General features: G+C 45.8%; 3 protein-coding genes across 3 annotated transcripts in view; all 3 read right to left on the bottom strand.

Annotated features, from left to right (window-relative positions):
- Window positions 1-10,054, bottom strand: part of LOC135211315 (zinc finger protein 845-like) — a 37,974-nt gene extending 27,920 nt beyond the window's left edge. The window contains exon 1 of the mRNA XM_064244632.1: window positions 9,031-10,054. Within this exon, the coding sequence (XP_064100702.1) occupies window positions 9,031-10,050 (1,020 nt within the window). The 5' untranslated portion in view covers window positions 10,051-10,054. The remainder of the gene's footprint in view (window positions 1-9,030) is intronic.
- The window catches only part of LOC135210814 (gastrula zinc finger protein XlCGF8.2DB-like), a 120,191-nt gene that overhangs the window by 21,623 nt on the left and 77,658 nt on the right, over window positions 1-20,910 (bottom strand). The gene's annotated exons all lie outside the window — the stretch shown is intronic.
- Window positions 10,065-10,448, bottom strand: LOC135211314 (zinc finger protein 660-like). The gene has a single exon (XM_064244631.1). It carries the CDS (start codon window positions 10,446-10,448, stop codon window positions 10,065-10,067), a length of 384 nt encoding a protein of 127 aa, XP_064100701.1.

Here is a 20,910-nt window from a genome sequence, read left to right as displayed (position 1 = left end):
CAGATGGAAGAGAGGAGAAATTAGGCTTCCTGGTTATTACTGAAACAAACAAGTAATAAATTTAATCAGAAAGCATGATTTCCATTACAACAGATGATTATTATATATACAAGTAATCTCATTTAAGAAACCATACCACATGTACCACGAATCCTTTACTAACATAAACTGCTAATTTAATATATTATTAAATTATGTTTTATAAAAATGCAGTCTCTCAGAAATTTTTAACATTAACACACTTCAAGAATATCTACCCAACAAAGGGTATTTTGCCATCTTGGAACCATACAATTTTATTGGAAAAAAGAAATGTTAAAACATGAAAAAAAATACTACTGTACTCTCTCTCTCATCACAATGACCAATTTCTTCACCAACCATAAAGCTATTATGTAATATCTCTAAGAACTGTTCCAGCACAAATAAAAATCTGAACAAGAGAACCATACAGTTTTGAGGATCAAGTAGGATTCACAAACAGCAAATTGCATGTGGCTGGCCTGCAATGAAAAACCCTCATCTTTTGCACATAAGGCTCTCATATTTAAAGTCTGTAACCTTTTATTAACTTTAGTCTACTAGTAACAAGCTTCTTAGTCTGGGAAATGAGAATCATACAGTTAAGAGGATAAAATATTCACATATTGCAAAATGTATGTGGCTAACCTGCACTTAAAAACCCTTGTCTTTTGTACGTAAGGCTCTCATATCTAAAGTCTGAAACCTTTATTATTTTCAGTCTTTATTATTTCCAGGCTTGTTGGCCTGGGAAATGAGAATTATTTTTAAGTACGTAGTTTAATCATACCACTGAGCTAATTTAGTAATCTCTCGATTATCCAAATCAACAGAGCCAAGACCCCATCAGAGAAGGCCAAATAAAACCCCATGGGAGTAAAATGTTATTGTTATAATACAATTAAGTTTGTTCATACTTACCTGGCAGATATATATATAGCTGTATTCTCCGAAGTCCAACAGAATTTCAAAACTCGCGGCACACGCAGTGGGCGGCCAGGTGGTAGTACCCATTCCCGCCGCTGGGAGGCGGATATCAGGAACCATTCCCATTTTCTATTCATATTTTATCAGTGCCACGTATCCTGAGGGAGGTGGGTGGGCACTTAATTATATATATCTGCCAGGTAAGTATGAACAAACTTAATTGTATTATAACAATAACATTTTTGTTCATGAAACTTACCTGACATATATATATTATAGCTGAATCCCACCTTCGGATGGTGGGAAGAGACAGAATAGGATTTGTAGGAAAACTTAAATTAAGTAGATGATGTACACCTTGGTTCCTCACCTGTTAGCAAAGTAGACTCTGTGATTACTGTCACTTAAGCCTGCTTGTGCTTAATCAGAGTTGCCAGCCAGGTGGAGACCTGCAAGTGCTGGTGCGCTCTGGATGCACTGTCAACGGGGACGTGACCTCAAAGTGACAAGAGCATCGAGCCATACATATGAGGGCAACGAAGCAACTGACCACCACCTGACCAACTATCTAAGACCCCCTGAACACTAAGCTAAGAGATGGGAGGTCTTCACCAAAGACTCACCACAACCAAAAAAAACACAACAACTAAAAAACTACCTAAACCTAACTAAGGGATAGGAGAGAGCTACCTTCAGCCCCCAAGACTGTGTCTGCAGAAACGTATGGCCCAAGAGAACAACAGTCCTCGTATATCGTTCTCACATCTCTCAAGTAGTGTGAAGGCTGAATACTGAATTGCTCCTCCAAAAGGGTTAGGCGTCAAGGATGTCCTTGATCGACATGTTCCTTTGGAAGGCAAGCGAGGTTGCGACAGCTCTGACCTCGTGAGCTTTCACTCGCAAGAGGCTCAAATCGGTCTTCTGGTAAGACGAATGAGCCTCTTTAATTACGTCCCTCAGAAAGAACGCCAAAGCATTCTTGGATAATGGTATATCGGGTCGTTTAACCGAACACCACAGATTATCTGAGGGACCTCGTAACCTCCTTTGTCTTGTGGACATAAAACTTTAGAGCCCTGACATGGCACAGGGCTCTCTCAGGTTCTTGGCCCACAAGGCTTGTCATACCCTTAATTTCAAAGGTCCTTGGCCAAGGGTTAGACGGGTTTTAATTTTTTGCTAAGAAAGTGGGACTCAAAGAGCAGACCGCATTGTCACCTTTGAAGCCCACTCGCTTACCAATGGCTTGAATTTCGCTAACTCTCTTCGCCAGCGCCAGAGCAGTTAGGAAAAGAGCCTTCTTCGTCAAGTTCCTAAGAGACGCTTCATGGAGAGGCTCGAAAGGACTCGATATCAACAGTCTAAGGACTAAATCTAAGTTCCAAGAAGGAGGCCTCGCCTGAGGTATCTTGGTAGTCTCAAATGATCTCAAGAGATCGTGAAGATCTCTGTTGTCAGTAAGGTCTAGGCCTCTGTGTCGGAAGACTGCTGACAACATACTCTTATATCCCTTGATGGTCGGGACTGCCAGCTTCTGCACATTTCTTAAAAATAGCAGGAAATCGGCTATCTGGCTCACAGAGGTAGTGGAAGAGGAAATTCCCTCCTTTCTACACCATGCCCTGAAGGAAGCCCACTTCGACTGGTAAACAGCTCTCGAGGAAGTCCTCCTTGCGTTGGCGATCGCTTTCGCAGCTGCTTTAGAAAAACCTCTCGCTCTGGCCAACTTTTCGATAGTCTGAACGCAGTCAGACCCAGAGCGGAGAGGTTTCGGTGATATCTTGCGAAGTGGGGCTGTCTGAGTAGATCTTTCCTCCAGGGCAACGTCCTCGGAAAGTCTATGATGAAGGACATTACCTCCGTGAACCATTCCTTCGCGGGCCACATTGGGGCGATCAGGGTCAACCTCGTCCCCTCCGATGCCGCGAACTTCCTTACTACTTCACCCATGATCTTGAATGGCGGGAAGGCATACAGGTCCAGGTTCGTCCAGTCCCAGAGCAGAGCGTCTATTGCGACTGCTCCCGGATCCAACACAGGGGAGCAATAAAGAGGCAACCTCTTCGTCCTCGACGTTGCAAATAGGTCGACTAAAGGACGTCCCCACAGTCTCCATAGCTCTCGACAGACGTCTGGTGCAGCGTCCATTCCGTCGGCAGGATTGATCTGTCGGCTGAGAAGGTCTGCTCTGACGTTCTGGACTCTGCGATAAAATCTCGTCAGGATCCTGATTCGCCTCGCATCTGCCCACAGCAGAATCTCCCTCGCTAAGTAAAATAGAGGACGGGAGTGTGTACCTCCTGATTCTTTAGGTACGCAAGGGCCGTGGTGTTGTCCGAGTTGACTTGGACAACTTTTTCTGCAACCTTTTGCTGGAAGAACTGTAGCGCCAGGAAAACCGCCGCTAGTTCCTTCACATTGATGTGCCAGGACACCTGTTCCCCCCTCCAGGTGCCTGACACTTCTTCCCCTCCTAGTGTTGCTCCCCATCCCAACACCGAGGCGTCGGAAAACAACACTAGGTTGGGGCTCAGAAGCTTTAGGGACAACCCCTCTCGAAACTTCCGAGGATCTAACCACCATCTTAGATGGTTCTTCACCGATTTGGTGATCATAAAGGTCGCATCCACATCCTCTTTGACTCTCCATTCTTCTGCCAAGAAAAAACTGGAGAGCCTGAGGTGTAGTCTTCCCAGGGAAACAAACTTTTCCAGCGAGGAAATGGTCCCCAGCAGACTCATCCACTCCCTCGCCGAGCAAGCTTCCTTCCCCAGGAAGGCCGAAACTCTCTCTAAGCTGTCGTTCCTGGGACGGAAACGCTCGAAAAGCCACTGAATCCATCTGAATCCCCAGATACACGATGGACTGTGTTGGGGTCAGATGCGACTTTTCGAGGTTGACCAGAAGTCCCAGGGACCTCGCCAAGGCTAACGTGAAGTGAAGGTCCTTCAGAACACTTTTCTTCTGACGATGCTCTGATAAGCCAATCGTCGAGATACAGGGGACACTCTTATTCCTGCAGAATGTAACCATCTCGCTACGTTCTTCATGAGCATGTAAATACCATCGGAGCCGTGCTTAAACCGAAACAAAGGGCTCGAATTGCCAAACTTTGCCCTTTAACACAAACCTCAGAAACTTTTCTTGGAAAGAGGGTGGATAGGCACGTGAAAGTATGCGTCCTGTAGGTCCAAGGACACCATCCAGTCGCTCCCGGTCTTAAGGCTCCTAGAACCGACTGAGGCGTTTCCATCTTGAATTTTTTCTTTTCTATGAAAAGATTCAGCTGCTTACGTCCAAGACTGGACGCCACCCCGACGACTGCTTTGGTTTGGTACCAGGAAAAGCCTGTTGTAATATCCTGGTGACCCCAGGTCTAAGACCTGTTCCACCGCTCTTTTCTTGATCATTTGATCTAAAAGATCTAAAAGAATCCGACGTTTCTCCCCTTGGTATGACGGGGAAAGATCTCTGGGAGTTGTGGATAGAGGAGGAGGGTCCAAAAAGGGGATCTTGTACCCCTGTTCCACTATCTTGAGGGACCACGCATCTGTATCTCTCTCTCTCCACGCCCCCGCAAAGAACTTTAGCCTGGCTCCGACCGGCATCTGAAGGACTTGATTCTCACTAGAGGATTTAGGTTTGAAGGAACCTCTTCCTCTTGCAAGCCCTCTCCCTCAGAAGCAGCTCTCGAGGGAGGAGCGCCACGAAAGGGTTTAACCTTCCTATGTTTCCAGTCCAAAAGACGACGTGGTAGGGACTGCGGGACGTCTTGAAGACTGGGCCAAGAGGTCCTGGTAGCCTTCTCCTGTAGGCTCACTGCCAGGTCCTTTACCATAGCCTGGGGAAGAGATGGCTCGAAAGAGGCGCAAAGAGAAGCTCCGCTTTCTGCGATGTAGAAACAGACCTAGCTGTAAAGTTGCAGAAAAGCGCTCTCTTCTTGAGAAAAGCAGTGCCGAAATGAGACACTAACTCTTCCGAACCATCCCTGACGGCCTTGTCCATGCAGGATAACACATTGGACAGCTCCCCAGACTCAACGAGTCAGGACTCTAGATTGAAGATCCATGACTCCCAAGCCACCAGTCTAGAAAGTTAAAGACCTCAAGCGTCCTAACAGACCTTTCATGTGATGGTCAATCTCCCGTAGGCGTCCACGAAATCTTAGCGGTTCAATAAAAGAGACCTCTTCTGTGCATCGACCAGACTAGCAAAGTACCCTTGGGAAGACGACGGGAATCTTAACTCCTACTTCTCCTTTGGTCTCATACCAGATGCCGCCTTGAAGGAGGAAGGGCGAAAGTCGACTTGCCCTGATCCTTCCGACGTTCCATCCAATCCTGCAAAACTTCTTGAACGCTCTCTTAGTGGGACAAAGAAGTTTTTCATTTCCACAAACTCCGGAACCTTGCACGACTTAGATGACGAAACTGAGAGGGTGGAGACTTGGGAGCTGCAGGCTGGAATTCTCTCCAAAAGAAGAGCGTAACAGTCGAACCAGCACCTTGTAATCGGACACAGACGAAACTGAAGGCTGTTCCTCCTCAACTGAGTCCGCCGGACTACTAAGCTCTCTCCTCCTCCTAAGAGGACCAAAGGAGATTGCACCTCTGGAGAGGGCGTGCGCCCAACGGGTCTAGCCTTCAACAAAGGCTTTCGAGGATTACTGATATCAGCTTCTTCAAAGCGACCGACCTTCTGTCGATCCTTAGAGCTCGAAGAACGAAGAGCGTCTTGACCGCGCTGAGCGTCAAGAGAGGCTACTCTTACTCGCTCTAGAGGAGCGTCCTTACGCTTTCCGCTAAAGCGTCCAGCTTTCGCTTTCAAAGCGTCCTTCTGGGCGCTCTCGAAGAAAGCCTTTCTCAACAGGCAAAGCGTCTAGCAAAATCATCCCGACGAGCGTCTTCAAAAGCGTCCTGCCGAGCGTCCTCAAAAGCGTCCTGCCGAGCGTCCTCAAAGGCGTCCGGACGCGCGGGCTGATCAGGACGTCGAGAGGGAAGAAAAGCGTCCTGTCCACGAGACTTCCTACCCGTAGAACGAGAACGAGGAAGCTCCGAAGGAGAAGCAAGCGGAGACAGAGACGAACGAGGAGACGGAGAAGGGGACTGCCTCGTCCTCTTGACAGGCAGTCGGCGTCCTTCCTACGTTTAGGCTCAACTGCTGCTGGGCGAGTCTTCTGAGCCATTAAAGCCGACAATTGGTCTTGAAGAGACACAAGAATATTCTTCGTTGGCGAAGAAACAAGAAGAGGAGGTGAAGGGCTGAGCCTGCGAGAAGACGAGGGGCGAGGGAGCCTCCTTCCTTCTCACAGGTACAGCAACCTGCCTCTCCGAGGCGCGAGAGAAGCGCTCTCAGCGTCGTCCTCGGACGACGTCCTACCTCTCTTCTGTGGAGGAAACGCGTCATACGACGCAGGAGAAGACCGCAACGATAACGGAGAGAGGGGATGTAAAGCGTCCTCCCTCGGAAAAAGTCCTTTTCAACGGGCGGACGCGAGTCTCTCCGAGCGCTCCACCCCTTGCGCGACGGGGAGGGCGCCTCGGAGGACGAAAAAAAAAACAGTCCTAAGGATGCGAGCCTGAGCATGCTCCTTGGCAGCCTGGGAACTAACAACAGGTCCTGCCGAAGGGACGCCAGATCGGTGGGGGAGTCCCCGTAACCCTCTTGCGGCTTTCGACATACCACTCCCTGAGTCCTGGGAGTCCGATAGAGGTCTAGGCCTAGAGGCATTATGGGGCCGATCTGACGCCCCCTCCACAAACACTAGGGGCACGATCACACACTTTACTTGAGCCGTTTTCTAGGGCCAACACTTTGGACTCTAGAGTGCGTAACGACTCTAGAATCAGAGAAAGGGCATTACCTTCTCCAGACACAGAACCAGGGCCCTCAGGCAACAACACAGGATTAGGTGAAGCAAATTCTACTGGTGTTAAAATAGGAGAAATGTTACTTCCCTTACCTTCGTAGAAACCGCTCTTGGAGGAAGACCTCCTGATCCTATCGCGCTCCAACTTACGCGATAGGACTCATACACCTTCCATCCATCATCAGTCAAACTTTTGCATTCAATGCATCGATCATCCAACAAACAAACATGCCCCCATACACCCATACATACTGTGTGGGGGTCTACCGATGATTTCGGTAGCCTCACCTTGCAATCACTCCTCACACACACTCTGAAGCTCACTGAACTTGATCCCGACATCACGTTCACAGAAAAGCCAATCCAAAATAAAAAAACAGTCCACTATCGCGTATGCCAATCCAACAATCCAGAGTCAAAACCAAAAGTCAATCCAGATACTTAGAACGAGTCAAATCCAAAAAATCCTGGGCGGAGGTCTGTAAACAGGTGTTACCGACCGGCGACAAAAAAATATGAATAGAAAATGGGAATGGTCCTGATATCCGCCTCCCAGCGGCGGGAATGGGTACTACCACCTGGCCGCCACTGCGTGTGCGCGAGTTTTGAATTCTGTCGGACTTCGGAGAATAGCATATATATATCTGTCAGGTAAGTTTCATGAACAAAATGGTAAATCAGTATCCTTACTCTCCCTAGATGGCTTGCTGTCCACTTACAGAAAGCAATGGTGGTTCTGGTCTTCATACACTATGTGTGGATGACTACTCAAACAGCTGTGTGACAATGAGTACTGCCAATACCTTAACCATACAAGTCTTGTGAGAAGGGCATGCAGCAATGCTTCAACATATAAAACAATCCAGCAGCAATTTTCTCACCAGCAATGTAGCACATTTATAGAGTAATTTGTATTTTTCCTCACTCAAACCTTTAGTTCTACACATTGGTAGGGTATTGCACTCTGCTGACACCCAGGAGACCATCTTCTCTCTCATCTTCTTCCAGGCAAACTTCGCCCACTGTTCAGATGGCCAGACATAGTACTCGGAACATAAAATACTTTGTTTGCATTCATGCTTCCTGCATGAGGCACAAAGGATAAGTGGATCTACTTCAATTGAGGATAGAAGCCTATTACAAGGCCTGTCCTTCCCTGGACAGGGGCTAAAATCTTAGGTTTTCTCTGTGAGGTAACCGGGTTGCAACATAATAAAAAACAACTCCATTTCAACAAATATATCAGGAAAAAAAAAAAAAAGCATGGAAAGAAATTAAATGGCAAGTTGGACAGAGAGTTACTGAGACATCTTTACTGACTGCAGCCAGAAGCACAAAGTGGGGAGCAGACCAAAAAGGTGGACAGGGCTTCCCTACCTATGACCTTGTTTGAAAGTTGAATGGCTGTTTCAGGTTGCATTTGCGAGCTAAATCCTATGTGAAGTGTGAAGGTTTGTATTTGTGTAGGAAGAATGATAAAATTCTTCAGATAAAAAAGGGTTCTAATTGTCATTAAAACTCAAATAAGTGGTATAAACTTAAGACTTTGTAGCCTGAATTTAGTACTAAGCACTATATGGGGATCTCGCCTTCAACACAGAACTCTTTGTAGGCTGTCGGCCAATACTCTCTTGCTGTCTCTTGGATTCAAACAATCTGTATGTAGTATACGACCTTACATCTTAACATAAGAACATATGACACCAAGACCTTACATCATACCATAAGAATATATGAGACCAACTAACAATTGAAATACCTTTTCATGGAAATGTAAATAAGGGCTATAGCTGGGACCCTAAATAGAAAAAAAAAAGTACTGACTGGTTAAGTTTCTAAATTGTCTACTACCAACAGTAGTACTTATATTTAAGTATGACTGAATAATAATGCAATTCCTGACACAATTACAGTCTTTTCCAAGGCATTTAAACTACAGTATTATAAGTTTCTAAACTTTATTTATGATGAATCATTTGTAACATTAATTTCCCTTTATCTGACACAATCTACAGAAGTCTGACTGGTAATCGGAAGTGTTTTCTAATGACAAAGTTAATTTCAGTAACCTTATTTCTAATGCTTACTGTAAAAAGTACATATAACTGTTTGGAACCATTTTGAAAAATTACCGTAGTTTTTTTTGCAAAAAATCTATGGGTGAAACTTATTCACAACTTGGATCAAAACAATAAATATTCTGCAGTCCCTTATGTATGCATTCTCAAGTGAGCTTTAAGACCATGTGACTGAGAAAAACTCATATGACATTCACTGCAAGAGTAAGGCTTCTCTCCCGTATGAATTCTCATATGCCTTCTCAGATGACTTGACTGTAAAAAACTACTTTGACATTCATTGCAAGAAAATGGCTTTTCTCCAGTATGAATTTTCATATGCACTCTCAGACCACCTAATTGGGCAAAAGTACTTGGACATTCTGTGCAAGCAAATGGCTTCTCTCCTGTATGTGTCCTCATGTGTGTTTTCAAACTATCTAGGAGAGAAAAACTACGCTGACATTCATTACAAGTGTATGGTTTCTCTCCTGTATGAGTTCTCATATGTGCTTTGAGCTGACCTGAGTGTGTAAAGCACCTCTGACATACAGTGCAAGCAAACGGCTTTTCTCCTGTATGAGTCCTCATGTGTGTTTTGAGATGACTTGAATGAGAAAACTGACTAGGACATTCTGTGCAAACATAGGGCCTTTCTCCAGTGTGAATTCTCATGTGCCTTTTAAGAACACTTGACTGAGCAAAAGAACTGCCACACAGTTTGCAAGCATATGGTCTCTCCCCAGTATGAGAACGCATGTGCATTCTCAGAACACTTGGTTCGTAAAAACTTTTCCCGCATTCGTTGCAAAGGAACAGTCTCTCTCTTTCGTGAGTTTTCATGTGCTCTTTGAGGCTCTTGGAAGAATCAAAATTGCAATTACATTTAATGCATGACTTTTCTTTTGCGTGAATTCTCATGTGACTTTTAAGAGAAGCTGGGCTGGGAAAACTTCTCCCACACTCAAGGCAAAAAACTAGTTTCTCACCTTCAGTATGAGTTCCTAAGTGTCTTTTGAGTTTATCTGACTCTGAAAACCTACCATCACACTTGGGGCAAATAAAGGGTTTCTCCCCTGTATGAATTTTGATGTGCCTTCTAAGACTACGTGGCTGTGAAAACTTTCTTCCGCATTCAGTACAGGTGAATGGCTTCTCTCCTGTATGAATCCTCATGTGAGCTTTGGAGACTATCTAGTTGGTAAGCTCCTCTGACATTCAGCACAGGTGTAAGGTTTCTCTCCAGTATGAGTTCTCATGTGTACTTTGAGGTTATGTGCTTTTGCAAAGCCACTTCCACATTCTGTACAAGTGAACCGTTTCTCTTCTTTAGGTCTACAAACTTCCACAATTATTTTCTTGCTTTCTTCTTCGTCACTAATCACTGACTCCTTCTCACTGTCTGCCATTTCACCAAACTCATAATCTTCTGGGTCAGCCTTGACCTCGACCTTAACTGATGGGCCTAACAGCAATGAGCCATCATTATGATCTGTAACTGAACTTGGGTTATCCATACAATTTTCATTTTCAGGCTTGACAGAAGAAAATGATAATGGATCCTTAGCTTCCATTTTAACCTTGATAATCAAACTCGCAGGTTCTGGGTCTGGTTTAACTCATAGGGATGGGTTAAATACAAAGACAAAAGGTTATACCAAAATATTTCAAGTTTCCTGATTGACTGTCTGCTTCCAAGTATTTCAGTGTACTCCCACATACACTTCAAAAGGGGACCAAGTTAAGCTTGAATTTCACATATTATTATTTTTGAACTGAAATGCAGCTCTTTTGCAATCCAACTACATTCTCTGTAATCACAGACTGTTCAACTCTCACATATATGCAAAAATCTTGTTTCATTTTCAATATTCTTATAACAAACGATCTTCTTCACATTAAAAGTAATTACTTTACCAGGCATATAAAATAAAGTTTCAGTTTACCAAATTAAAACATAAACGTCTGGTAACAATAAATGCAGTATTCAACAATAATTACGGACTCTCAGAACTTGAACAGCATCACATAATTCATTTTAATATCTTAACTGGTATTTGACGAGTGCTTTCAGTACATCAAATCCTGCATTCATTTTTGGCACAATGAATATATGTACATATAACATAAAATCATATAAAAACTCCAAAGATTACTGCAACCTTAAAGCAAGAATTTCATGACCTTATATAATGTTTAGAATAACAAAAAGTAGTCACATGTGAAGGTTATCCGACTGTTCTGTTGTTGATGTTTCCAAGCACTCTGCCTTGCCAACAATATTAGGTTGCTTACCTCTCACTGGCGTCAGGTAGTTTCAACCTGGTCAGATGGAAGAGAGAAGAAATTACATTTTCATAATAAAATTTCTTGTTTGGATACTTACTGTTAAAGATAGCTTATATCTTTGCACCAATAGATGAGTCAGCATTCAAATGAAAGATTGAATGGTTGACCTTGAAGATTTATCTTGTACACATTTCTCCACCAGGTATGTTTCAAACGTTTTAGCTCGTTAGAATACTCTCCACTAAGTTGTGGGGAGATTGGGCAGGGTCGACTTTAACAGTATGAAAGTATCCAAATAGTAAATTTTATTTTGAAAATCCTTGGGATGAATCTTAACTACTGTTAAAGATAGCCGATTCCCACATTAAGAAGATCGTGGGTAGTGCAGCTAGACAAAATCCGCTCAGCCAAGCAAGCTAAAATTTTTTAAATTAAATCCAAAGCATTCCTACCTGATCTGGAATCCTTTCAGGATCTAACTGCTGCCAGAAGTTGTATTCCATTAAGGGAGCAAGGCTCTTGTATGTGTACGTGCAGTGAAAAGCAGTAGAAAAAACTGCTTCAATTCACTGAGAATGAGACAAGTTGTGTGAAAGGACCTTTGTGCCTGGGTCTGAAAGCCCCAAAAATGACAGTCAACAAAAATTTAATAGTATACTTGAAAAGATAAAGGTACACTGCTATACAATACATGTACCTTCATGTTCCCCAGAATATCAGAACCTGGGCATAATGAAAGTCAAGGACATAATGTCTGAAAGCCAAAGAGGTCGACACCACTCCAATATCATGAGATCTCATGAAAGGACTGTTGCTGCAGGGGTGAGGTAGTCCTAGTTTGAAAAGCAGTTGATTCCTTGGAACGCCTAGACGACTGAGCTAACAAATCTTGCATACATTTCTTTTGCAAATCTGATACAATTCCCCTTACTGTTTAGAGGGAAGAGATGATTCTGGTCTAGGGGCGAGAACAACAGGGCAGACTTCTGAGTCTTTGTAACTCCCTTGGAAATATAGCACCACAGCTCTCTTTCCTTCAATATTCCAAAGGTAACTAGAGCACAAAGCTCTAGAGAACCATCTCTAATGGCTTTGTCGACACAGGACAGAACCCAGAGCCAGACTGAGGTGATATCTCCCAGTAGATCCTGGTATGTAGTCGCCTATTTTCTTGGCCAGTGCGCTTACCATCCAGTCCAGGGAGCTAAGTACTTTGAAGACTTTAAAACTGTCTTTGACTACTAGATGAACTAGTTCTGCAGAAGAAAACATGATCTTTACCGATGACAATGCAGGACGGCGCAACATGTCAATTAGACCAAAGAAGTCCCCTTGGGGGGAGGCAACAACTCCCAAAGAAGAAGCTCCACCAGTCATGTAAGATAAGTACCTCCTGTGAATTAAACAAGAGGGCGGAAAAGCAAAAGATGCTTTGTCCAGCTTCCTTTTGGTTGAAAGCCAGTCTCCAATCTCTGAAGCATTTCTTAGAGGAGGATGAAAGGACCATCTTGGGAAGTCTTGTCCTGTCATCCATTTGATTTCTTGTTAAAAATGTCAAAGTATGCAAAGATGGGGCAGCTGCAGTAAAAAATGAGGGAAAAATCACTAAAAGGTACCACAATAAGGCAGCATAAGTCGAAGGAGGTGCAAATTCTTGTTCAGCCATTTCTTTTTCTGAGGAGACCAGGGACAAAATATCACCCTGAGGAGGCTTGTGAGTGGAGGGAGCTCTCTTTAGTAACTCAGGAGGGAGCTTTCTTTAGTAACTCCATAATTTGGGCTATCTGCTGCTTAACAGGAGCCAGAGTAGGATCGTCATGATCAGAAGGCAAAGGAGATCGCAGTCTCTGATCAAATGAATGAGGCGATGGGTGCCTGGGAAGGGTCGGAAGTGGGTGCTGGGCACTCGGGATGTAGCACCAGACGTTTGGAAGCAGACATCGAGCACTTATGAACTGACGATGGGCGGTTGGGAGACGGGTGAGGGTACTCAGCCATTGGGTACTTAGGTGAGAAGGCATCTGGACTATCCCATGTGGATGTTGATGGACAGAAGCAGAGATAGAAGTCCACAGCATAACTACAAGAAGGCTGTGGACTACAATTGGACTGCTTATATCGCTTAATAGGCAGTGGTTCGAGACGGCGACCATGATTCTTGGAAGGGCGCTAAAGCTGCCTGGAAGAGTCCAAGTATTGTTTGTGGTACCTCCTGTCCATGTTGTAGTCATTAGAAGGGCTTGAAGATAACTGATGAATATACTCCACTGGCCACAGCACTATCACTGATCACTTTATCAGAAAACACTTCTACTCTCTGATCACTTTCATGGAAACTCCTAATTCTGCAACCATACTTACGACTAGGTTAATCTTCTTTTCAAACCTGGATTCGAGACTGGCGATGGTATTGGCATCGGAAGCAAGGGAGCCAGGCACGGGAGTAGGAGGTTGTTCAGTAGGCGGGCAAGGAATGGGAGAAACAGTAGGAACAGAGTAGTGGGAAGAGCAATAGGACTAACTTCTAAACTAGATTTATCGTAGTTACTACACTCTGAGACTCTTCATTGGCTCTAGAACCTGCTTTCCTCTTCCTATTTCCTCTAATTTGTCTAAGTGATATTTGAGAATCTTCCACTGCTTATTATCCCATGAAGGACATTCATTACAGGTCCATTCATTACCCCCTACATTTACTATGAGGATCATAGAAAGCTTTTATGAGCCTAGTCTTACAGCCCTCGCTGCAACAGCGAACACTCGAACTGCTAGAATCTGTCGTAATTCCGAAAAAACCAGAAAATTACTCAAAACTATGATAACAAACTATTTAATATATCCTGCTGGACAACAAAAAACCAAGTATACTAATTGTACTTCACCAAATATGAAATAACCACTGGTTAATTAAAGAGCTGCTGCAAATGATGCAGATGTTTACATCGAAGCCAGCAGAAACAAATTGAGCTTACCTGCCAGGTTGTTTCCCATGTTCCCTGATAGCAGGAGGGGACTGACACCTGGACAAAAACAGAAGCACTACCGCAAATGTTAAAAAGTTGCCGCACAAGTTAGAAACATTAGCAATTAATTACTTGTTAAGTTACTTATACAAAAAGTCATTTAAGTCCCTCTCATTCGATATGAACTACTCTCTGATCTTGGGTAATTCCCAGAGTGCTATACTCTTGTGCACTTCTTTCACTCCCTCATCACTTGAACTTCCTATCTCTCCGTTTGTTACTTCCCTCCCTCCCTCCTGACACTTGATGGGTTATATAGAGTCCATACTCTCATTTTATTTGTATACTATCCCCGTCCTTTTCATGGTGTTTCCTTTACCTTTACTAATTTTACATCCTCACCTCTTTCTATAATGTTTTTTTTCTATCGTTTGCACCCTCTTCCCTTCCTTCAATCTTTCTCCATCTTTTGCACCCCCATCATTTCCCACAATCCTTTTCCTGTCTTCAGGATATGACAAAGTTTCTGACCTTTACCTAACTAAACTCTAATCTCGAGACAAGATCACACTTTATACCCTTGCAGCCAGCACAAACAAGTATGTCTACCTACCTCAAAAAACCAACATCCTGCTAACACAGTAATCATTTCTGCAGAACCTGACATTCTTAGCTTTGATTCCGGTGGAAGCCATCCTAGGAAAAGGAAATGTACAGTACCAAAAAAGCAGTAAACAGCCAAAGACATGAAATACCAATGAGTGCAAGGAGTTTCTGACAAAAGCTAAAACATTCACAACACACCTGGTGGAGAACAGGTGCCCTAGACAGTCTTCCAGGACAGCCATTCAATCTTTTTTTTGTTTGAATGCTAACTCAACTATAGATGCAAAGACATAAGCTATCTTTAAGAGTATGTAAGATTCATTCCTAACAATGAGGTTTTCAAGCTGAGAAAATAAAGAAACAAGTAACAAATTTAACTTTCATTACAACAGATGATTATTTGAAACAAGTAATTACTACAATGAATCAACTACCCTATGTACCACAAAGCCTGCAGTGCCAAAGCTGATAAAGAGACACTCACTTTACTTGATGGTTTAACTGATACAGGCAGTTTCTGGTTATGGGCAGGGGTTCTTTTCCCAACGGCATGACGGTAACAGAAAATGGGTGATAATAGCACAAAGCATGGTCGCCAATAACTAGAGACTGCCTCTTACAATGTGTAAAATAACTTCTACTGTCATCAACATTGTAAAAATATCAATCAATTGTATGTTGTATGTAAATGCAGCCCTTGAAATTTTTTATACAAAATTCCTACAAACCATGAAGAGCTAGTTATATGTATTTCACCTTCTAAGAAGCATGCATTTTTGTACATGAACTTCCCTGCCAGATATATACTTAGCTTAGGTCTCTGACGTCACGACAGAAAATTCAAAACTCGCGGCACACGCTACCGGTAGGTCAGGTGATCTACCTTACCCGCCACTGGGAGGCGGGTGTAAGAACCAGTCCCCCTTTCTTGTCAGATTATTTTCTGTCGCCGGCTGGACAACACCTGTTGTTCAGTCCTTACGATAGTTAAAATTCGTTCTCGTTGCCGACGATTTGGATTTGGTGAAGTACCCTTTGGTTGTTGGCTTGGCATACGCTTTTTGGACTGTGTTTTGGATTTTTCTTTTGGATTTCTCTTACATATCTATAATCATGGATGATTTTGAAGTTAAGAAACCTAGTTTATTTAGGGTTTGTCAGAGAAGGAATGTAAAGTTAGGCTTCCTAAAGCTGCATTAGATCCTCACTCGGTATGTGAGTCCGTGTAGACGGAAGGAATGCTCTTTTATTAACCCTTGCCAAAGAGTGTGAGAATTTGGATGAGGATGGGTTGGAGGCTCTCTCTTCTTATGTGAGAAAGTTAGAGAAGGATAGGGTGCGCAAGGCTTCTTCAAAGAGTTCTAGTAGATCGAGGGTGAGTGAAGTTGACGCTGAGAATCCTGTAGTAGAAGTAGTTACCTTCTCCAGTTTCAGCCCCTGCCGCCCAGCTTTGAACCCGAAGATTCGTTTTCGGAAGTTGCTTCTGGGAGAGCCTCGATCAAGAGTAAGGAGAGCCTCGCTCGCTCTCGACAAGGTAAGAGTTGATGATAGTGCAAGTGATCAGTGCAGTGCCCTAGTGCAGTGGAGGGTGCGTCTGACCGGCTCACTAACGCTTCCAGGCCTAGACCTCTTCCAGACTCCCAGACCCAGTGGAGGAGGAAAGTCGAAAGCCGCAGGAAGGTTAGGGAGAACCCCACGGTCAGGCGTTTCCCCTCGGCAGTTCCTGTTGCTCGTTCCAGGCTGCCTTGGATCGAACCAAGGAAGGTAGTTATTGCGCCAGTGCTTCTCCGTCATCTTCGTCGCCTTCTCCTCAGCGTAGATGGAGCGCATCGGAGTCGTCTCGCCCTCTCAAGAGGCCCTGGAAGGATCCTTGCGCCCTTCCTTCCAGCCCCGAATCCTTCGCGGAAGAGCCAGAAGTGGAACGCAAGAGAACCAAGATTTCGTCCGGTTACGCTTCTCCTGTTCGCTCTCGGACTTCGTCCCCTGTAGAGGAGTTTAAGAGATCTCCTGCGCGTTATCCTGGCGGGTTCTGCAGGCGCAGATTGGCGGCTTTAGCGGAGTCTATTGCCGGGACTTCTCATCGTCGGAAGGACGCCTCACTTCCGGTGAAGAAAGTCTAAAAACGTTCCTTCGGCTAAATCTCCTTTGGCTAGAAGAGCTTTTGAGCCTGTTAGTAGAGGTCAGAAGTGCAGGCTGGAGCTCGGGATCTTTCTCCGAGTAGGCTCTCCTCTCTTCCCAGCAAGAGTTGTGAGCATGTAAGGCGTAAGGAGCCAGACAGGCTCTCTCCTCAGGATTTCCGCTCCTCTTCAGTTAGGCGCCAAGAGCTTGACAGACGTCAAGAGCCTCGTTTTCGTCAGGAGCGAAGGAAGAGTTCTTCGCCTGGTGGCCACTCTCCTTTTGACGGACGCTCGGAGCCTAGTAGGCATCAAGAGCCTAGTAGGCGCCAAGAGCCTAGTAGGCGCCAAGAGCCTGGTAGGCGGCAACGGAAGTTTTTCTCCTCCGTTAGATCACTCCGATTGGATAGGCGCTCAGAGCCTTGTAAGCGCCGCGCTTCTGACAGGGATTCATCTGTGGAGTCTCTCCCCGTGGCAGGCGTCAAGAGCCTGGCAGGCGTAGTGAGGATGGCAGGCGCCAAGAGCCTAGCAGGCGCAGAGAGCCTGATAGGCGCTCTCCCTTATCCAGACGCTCTTCTGTGGAGTTAGAATCTGTTTCCGACAGTCGGGCCTCCACTTGTAGGCGCTCTCCTAGTAGGCGCTCCCCAAGTAGGCGCTCTCCTAGCAGGCGCTCACCAAGTAGGCTCTCTCCTGGGAGGCGCTCTCAAAGTAGGCGCTCTCCTAGTAGGCGCTCTCCAACTAGGCGCTTCTCCTAGTAGGCTCTCTCCTGGGAGGCGCTCTCAAGTAGGCGCTCTCCTGGTAAGGGCGCCTCTACTGTAGGCGCTCCCCCGTGTAAGCGCTCTCCGGCCGGTGGTTTTTTTCTTTTCAGTAGGCGCTCGCCTAGTAGGCGCTCTCCGACAGGCGCTCTCCAAGGATTAGCTCTCCTCCGGGCAGTAGAGCTTCTAGACGTCATTCTTCGGTAGAATTTGTTGCTGATTCGGAGGAAGATTTGCCCAAGGATGCTTCGGTTTCTTCGTATAAGAGACTTACAGACCTCGCTTGCAAGATTTTGGGGAGTCTCTTTCGGCCGTTGCTCCTCCGTCTCCTCCTTCCTTATTTTCAACGACCAATACGGCTAAGAAGTCTTCAGTCGTTAAGATGAAGCCTACAGTGTCTATGAAGAAGGCTATGAAGAACTTTGACGACTGGTTGCTTTCAAAAGAAGAGAAGGGCAAGAAACAGTTTTTTCTTTTCCCCGTCCAAGCTGACGGGTAAGATGGGGTTCTGGTACGAGTCAGGAGAGCCCTTGGGTCTAACGCTTCCCTCTTCTGCAGACTCGGACTTCTCTTCGTTGGTCGATTCCGCACGTCGCTCGGCGCTGAATTCTGCGAAGACGACGTGGGTGGGGGATGAGCGAGTTGGATCACCTTCTGAAGGGAATGTTCCGAGTCTTAGAAGTTTTTTAACTTTCTGACTGGACCCTGGGAGTGTTGGCTAAGAGGACTCAAGAGCAAGACACTCTTTCGCCTGAAGACCTCCACGCAGTTCTGTCTTGCATGGACAAGGCAGTGAGAGACGGTTCCGGGGGGGGAAATTGCTTCACTTTTTGGTGCAGGAGTGGTAAAGAAGAGGGCCGTTTTCTGCTCTTTCTTACCAAGGCGGTTTCTCACGCACAGAGAGCTTCCTTGCTGTATTCACAGCTTTCCCCGCAACTCTTCCCCAAGAAGACTATTAACGATATCTCCAGCTCGTTATCAGCAAAAGCGACGCAGGATATGCTAGCTCGCTCGGCTAGAATTCCGAAAACCTTCGTTTCAGCAGAAGAGAACGAAGAAAGAGGCTCAAAGTAGGCAAGAACCCTTTCGAGGAGGACCTTCGTCTCGCTCTTCTTCCTCCAGAGGTTCGAGACCACCTAGAAGAGGAAGGACCTTCTCCCGGTCTATTAGGGCCAAGAAATAGTTCTTCGGGGGTCCTCCAGACAACTGTGGGTGCCCAGACTTCTGAACTTGCAGATGTCTGGGCACGAAAGGGGGCGGACAACTGGTCCCTCGCGATCATCAAGAGGGGATACCTCATTCCCTTTATTTCGAGACCACCCTTGACCACCACTCCAAGGGCACTGGTGGCCAAATACAAAGACCCACTAATGAATCAAGCCCTCGCTCTAGCGGTAGAGCTGATGTTAGAGAAAGAGGCAATAGAGATGGTTCAGGACCCCCTTTCAGCGGGGTTCTACAACCGTCTGTTCCTAGTTTCCCAAGAACTAAGGGAGGATGGAGACCGGTTCTGGACGTAAGCGCCCTGAATGTCTTTGTGAAGAGAGGAAGTTCGCTATGGAGACGACGTCATCAGTCCTTAGCAGCTCTTCGTCCGGGGACTGGATGGTGTCGCTGGACCTCAGGACGCTTACTTCCATGTGCCGATCCATCCTTCTTCTGCATATCTCAGATTCATGTGGGGAGGGAACGTTTTTCAGTTCAGGGCCCTATGCTTCGGCCTTTCCACGGCCCCCCAAGTATTCACAGGACTGATGAAGAACGTTGCCCAGTGGCTTCATCTCGAGGGAGTGAGGATTTCCCTCTACTTGGACGATTGGCTTATCAGGGCCAAATCCAAGGAGAAATGTCTGGAGGACTTACGAGTGACGTTGGATCTAGCAGCTTCTCTGGGTTTGCTAGTGAATTTCGAGAAGTCACAGCTAATAATCCCCAGTCAAGAGCGTATCTATCTGGGGATTCTGATGGCCTTCTCAGGTCGGGCGTATCCGTCCCCAGAGAGGATAACCCGAGGTTTGGAGAAGGTAGCAATCTTTCTAGAGAAAGATGTATGCACAGCGAGGGAGTGGATGAGTCTGTTGTGGACACTCTCCTCGCTGGAGCAATTCGTTTCTCTAGGAAGGTTGCACCTCAGACCCCTACAGTTCTTCCTGACGAGGAACTGGGATCGGGAAGTCTCAAGGTCTGAACTTTGCGTTCAAGATTTCGCAAAGAGTAAAGGAGGATCTACGTTGGTGGCTAGACCCTCTATTGTTCAAGGAAGGCCCTTTCCTTGCAGGTTCGGAACCCCAACCTAGTGTTGTATGCAGACGCTTTCGGACAAAGGTTGGGGAGCTACTCTCGGGCGAGAGAAGTGTCAGGCACCTGGATATGGGGGATCAGGTGTCCTGGCACATCAACAAGAAGGAGCTAACAGCGATTTGGTTAGCTCTCAAGACCTTCGAACCCCTCGTAAAAGGGAAATATGTTCAGATCAACTCCGACAACACTACAGCCCTGGCTTACATTCGGAAACAGGGGGGACTCACTCTTTCTCCCTGTACGAGACAGCGAGATCGCTCCTCTGTGGTCAGAGGAAAGGAACATAAGGCTTCTCACCAGGTTCGTACAGGGAGAAAGAAATGTCAGAGCGGATCTGCTAAGCAGAAGGAATCAACCGTCCTTCCCTCAGAGTGGACTCTGCACGCGGACGTATGCCAGGAGCTGTGTGAGGACGTGGGGCAGGCCCCATCTCGATCTATTTGCGACCTCCAGGAATGCGCGGATAGATCTATACTGCTCCCCTATTGCAGACCCAAGAGCAGTGGCAATAGATGCATTCCTGATGGATTGGAGGAATCTGGATCTTTACGCGTTCCCGCCTTTCAAGATTATAGGGGAAACGTTAAGGAAATTCGCAGCGTCAGAGGGAAACAAGGATGACGTTGATAGCTCCGTTCTGGCCCCGCCCACGACTGGTTCACAGAGGTACTGGAATGGCTGGTGGATGTCCCAAGATCCCTACCTCTAAGAGTCGATCTGCTCAAACAGCCCCACTTCGACAGGTTTCACAAAAACCTCCCCGCTCTCAGTCTGACTGGATTCAGACTATCAAAGAGTCTCGTCAGAGCTAAGGGCTTTTCGGCAAAGTCTGCAAGGGCTATTGCCAATGCACGTAGACCTTCCACATCTAGAGTCTACCAGTCGAAGTGGGATGTTTTTTCGACGCTGGTGCAGGACTCATAAAGTTTCCTCCTCAGTACCTCTGTGACTCAGATTGCAGATTTCCTTATCTTCCTGAGGGAAAAATGCGGGTTGGTTGTCTCCACC

Source organism: Macrobrachium nipponense, chromosome 4 (genome assembly GCF_015104395.2).
Source record: "Macrobrachium nipponense isolate FS-2020 chromosome 4, ASM1510439v2, whole genome shotgun sequence".
NCBI lineage: Eukaryota > Metazoa > Arthropoda > Malacostraca > Decapoda > Palaemonidae > Macrobrachium > Macrobrachium nipponense.
The sequence above is the reverse complement of the archived record's forward strand: the minus strand, read 5'-3'. Positions and strand labels throughout refer to the sequence as shown.